This window comes from Triticum urartu, chromosome 4, assembly GCF_003073215.2.
Source record: "Triticum urartu cultivar G1812 chromosome 4, Tu2.1, whole genome shotgun sequence".
Taxonomy (NCBI): domain Eukaryota; kingdom Viridiplantae; phylum Streptophyta; class Magnoliopsida; order Poales; family Poaceae; genus Triticum; species Triticum urartu.
Genome location: NC_053025.1, coordinates 615,448,973 through 615,452,332, shown reverse-complemented (window position 1 = coordinate 615,452,332; position 3,360 = coordinate 615,448,973). Strand labels below are relative to the sequence as shown.

The following is a 3,360-nucleotide window of genomic DNA, read 5'->3' as shown; positions in this document are numbered from 1 at the left end:
AGGCTTGTATTATTTTCTTTTTTCCTTCTTTCTCATTTCTTTCTTTTCAATGTTTCCTATTTTATGATGTGTATATTTTGGCATAAATACATGAATTGTTCCAAATATAATTTTCATATACATGGTTTTTCGGTGCTGAATATTTTAACTATAATGTTCATATTTTTTTTAAATTCACGTTGAACTTTTTTTAAAACACACGCTGAACTTTTTAAAATATTGTTTAAGACTACATCGTCATGTTTTGTTTTGCAAGATACATTATCATGTTATGAACTATCTGCAAATTATTTTAGTTAACACTAATCATTTTAAAGTGCCTTAACAAAAGAAGGTAAAAGTGAAATAGATACTAAAACACGAGCTATTTTCTCCAAAAAATAAAAATAAAATAAAATACGAGCTATTGCTGCTGGGCCGGCTCAAGTGGCGCGGCCGGTAGAACAGTGTCCGAAGGGCCTAGTCTTTGAATATACATCCAATATTTCATGAGCAGGACACATTCGAAATCAAACATTTACTATATCCTATTATTACTGCTTATCATCCAAAGCGGGACATAAATTTCCTGATACTCAACTCCAAATCTCCAATCCCTGGTATACCTGGTATATATGGTATGGGGATATAATTACCATATTAATCAATTCTTAGGCCTTATCTCGATTCCTTCGACGATGAGCCCGTTCCTCCAGTGTAGCTCCTCGAGCTCCTGCAGCTCCATGCTAACGTCTTCTGCAGCCGTGGCTTCATCACCTATTTAGTTGTCAGCCTGCGTACATCAACTCAATGCGTTGGCCGAAGAAGTAGTACTACTCCCTCCGAGCCAAGTTAATTGACGCGTGTTTAGTACAAAGTTAGTATAATTTTATACTAGACCAATGTTAATTAAAATAGATCGGAGGAAGTAACCTTTTTTTTCTCTCTTAATAAAATGAAAAAAGTCATCACCTGTGTGGAAGTCGCCTATCTCGAACTCCAACCAGCCGTCAGTCCGTTCTTGTGGGTACCTAACAACGATGCCTCCTTCATCCTCCTCCTTGTGCTCATGCGCTTGTGTTGCGGTGTGGTTGATTGCCGACGATGATGATGATGACTCGCCACCATCGCTAGCGCAAGAAGCATGGTTGCAGAGATGGAGAGACGCGGTGCAAGTGCTCCCAACCAGGTGCCCGCCTACCTTGACAAACGATTTCTGGCGACGAGAGGCTAGGCCAGAGGCGTCGCGGGTGAGCTTGAAGATGAGGTAGGCGGCGTAGTGGGTGCCCGGCGAGAGCTCCTTGGTGCTCATGTGGCCAGAGATTATGAACCAGCACACGGACACCAGCTCTGCCACCTTGGAGAACCTAGCTTGATTGTCAAGCAAATTTAATTCAAGGAACACAACGCAACCTTGTACTCACTCGGCTTCCTTTTCGTACGAGGTATTATTATTTCAAAAAGTCAAACATTTTTTGAAGAAATTACCAACATTCATAACTATATTTTTTATTTTTTTACCTATTTAGTATTGTAGACGTCGATAAGTTTTTGTGTTGGATTTGTTTTTCTATGAACTTGGTCAAAGATACTTTTGAAAGAATTAACAATAGACCTCATAGAAAGAAAATATCAACCTTCATAACTACTGTATATTTTTGTATTTTATCTATTTAGTATTGTATACATCCATACGTTTTTGTGCTGGATTCTTTTTCTATGAACTTGGTCAAAGGTGCTCACTTTTGAAAGAATTAATAGACATTATAGAAAGAAACAGAGTATGAATCAAGCAATTTCCGAGATGTGAGAGGTAGTAGAGGAGAATTCATTACAGTACCTTGAATCTGGGTCCAACCTCTGTCTCCAGTAAAGATGTGCTGTAACCCAAGCGATTCCCATCTCGCTCACAGACAACATGTAGCATTTTGCGCCACTCCATCGCTGGAGCCCAAAACTCTGAACACATACAGTATATAGTGGAGTAGTATTAACCGGCATATCGTTAATTAGAAGCCAGTTCATCAGAGAAACAAATTGAGTAAATCGACAACCTTTTTGTGGTCAGAAAATTAAATCTAGCACCCACTCACCCTCTTGCCATCGTCGAGCAGGACGTGCTCCTCGCTGAGGTCCATGAAGAGCTCCTTCTGTGAGTTGGAATCCACGAGGTGCACGGCCCGCTCCAGGACGGCGTCGCAATCCGGCGGCAGGAACCGCTCCCACACGGCGTCCGAGTCCGCCGCCGAACGGAAAGCGGCGGACACCGCAGCGGCGCGGCAGGCGTCGGCGGGGGAGGTCATGGAGATGGCCTTCACCAGGCATTCCTCCGGGACTCGTTCGATCCCACCAACCTCTTGTTCTTCGTCTTCCTTCCTCCGCATCTTGGTCGCCCTCGCCTGCTCCATGGTGGTTTTCCTTCAACGTTGCACTTAGTTGAGCGTGTATTTCCTATGACAGAGCCGGCTTGCGCTTGGGCAGAGCAAATAGCAAACAAATGTACTAGCAAGTGGACTGTGGAGACACAGGAATATTTATCTAGGCAATTGAAACGAAGAGACCGTGACATTTCGTTCATAGACGAGTGCACACTTTCGCCCGTCAAGACCGTGCCCGAAAGCTAGCTGCTTTTTTTTTTTTGAGAGAGAGAGGAAAGGTAGCTTTTTTCTTTTGAGGGGTATAAGAGGAAAGGTGGCGGCTATTTCCGGGTGAGTACGCCATGGATGGGCCGGGGATTCTACCACGTACGTACGTACATGTCCAGGATCAATATGAAGAAGGATTAGATCAATCTCACCATCAAATGCAACGGAGAAGAAAACATTGACAATGACATGCCGATTCCGCAGTTAGGTTATACCTCCCAACCACGAGAATTTCTCCCGGTCTAGGATCGAAAGAACGGCCCCTTAGCTAGTATCCACGCAAATGGAGTTAGAGATTCATCAGGGCTTCGCCGTCCAGGACGAAGAACTACCGGAGACTGGGTATTGGAACATCCGTGTGACGATGGTTGAGAAGTGCAGAGGAGGGGGGGGGGGGGGGGGGGGGGGGGGGGGGGGTGGAGGAGGCAAGGATTCAGGAGGGAGCCCTCCCTAGGGACGACAGACTAGGGATGTTGCGACCACCAAACCCTGGTTGCCACCATTGCCTTGGCCCCGAAGGCATGTGGAGTGCGCCCCACTATCGGGCCCGTCCCATGTGGCTGGCCCAAAAGAATAGCCCTCTAGTGCCATATGTAATTTTTCAAAATGTTTCAAGAATTTTTGGAACTTTCGTGGACCTTGTGATGCCTTCTAGGTGTTGGGGAACGTAGTAATTTCAAAAAAATTCCTACGCACACACAGGATCGTCATGGTGATGCATAGCAACAAGAGGGGA

General features: G+C 44.8%; 1 protein-coding gene across 3 annotated transcripts; it reads right to left on the bottom strand.

Annotated features, from left to right (window-relative positions):
* Window positions 1–203: 203 nt before the first annotated feature.
* LOC125554446 (putative F-box protein PP2-B12) lies at window positions 204–2,495 on the bottom strand. 3 transcript variants are annotated; one of them, XM_048718001.1, is made up of 4 exons: window positions 2,073–2,495; window positions 1,820–1,938; window positions 952–1,346; window positions 204–812 (listed from the first exon to the last, which is right to left on the bottom strand). In XM_048718001.1, the coding sequence occupies exons 1-4, from the start codon at window positions 2,385–2,387 to the stop codon at window positions 787–789; spliced, it is 855 nt and encodes a 284-aa protein (XP_048573958.1). In that variant the 5' UTR covers window positions 2,388–2,495; the 3' UTR covers window positions 204–786. The 3 variants fall into 3 exon arrangements, with proteins under 3 accessions (XP_048573958.1, XP_048573959.1, XP_048573960.1); XM_048718002.1 differs by having other exon boundaries at window positions 204–772; XM_048718003.1 differs by having other exon boundaries at window positions 204–756.
* Window positions 2,496–3,360: the final 865 nt, after the last annotated feature.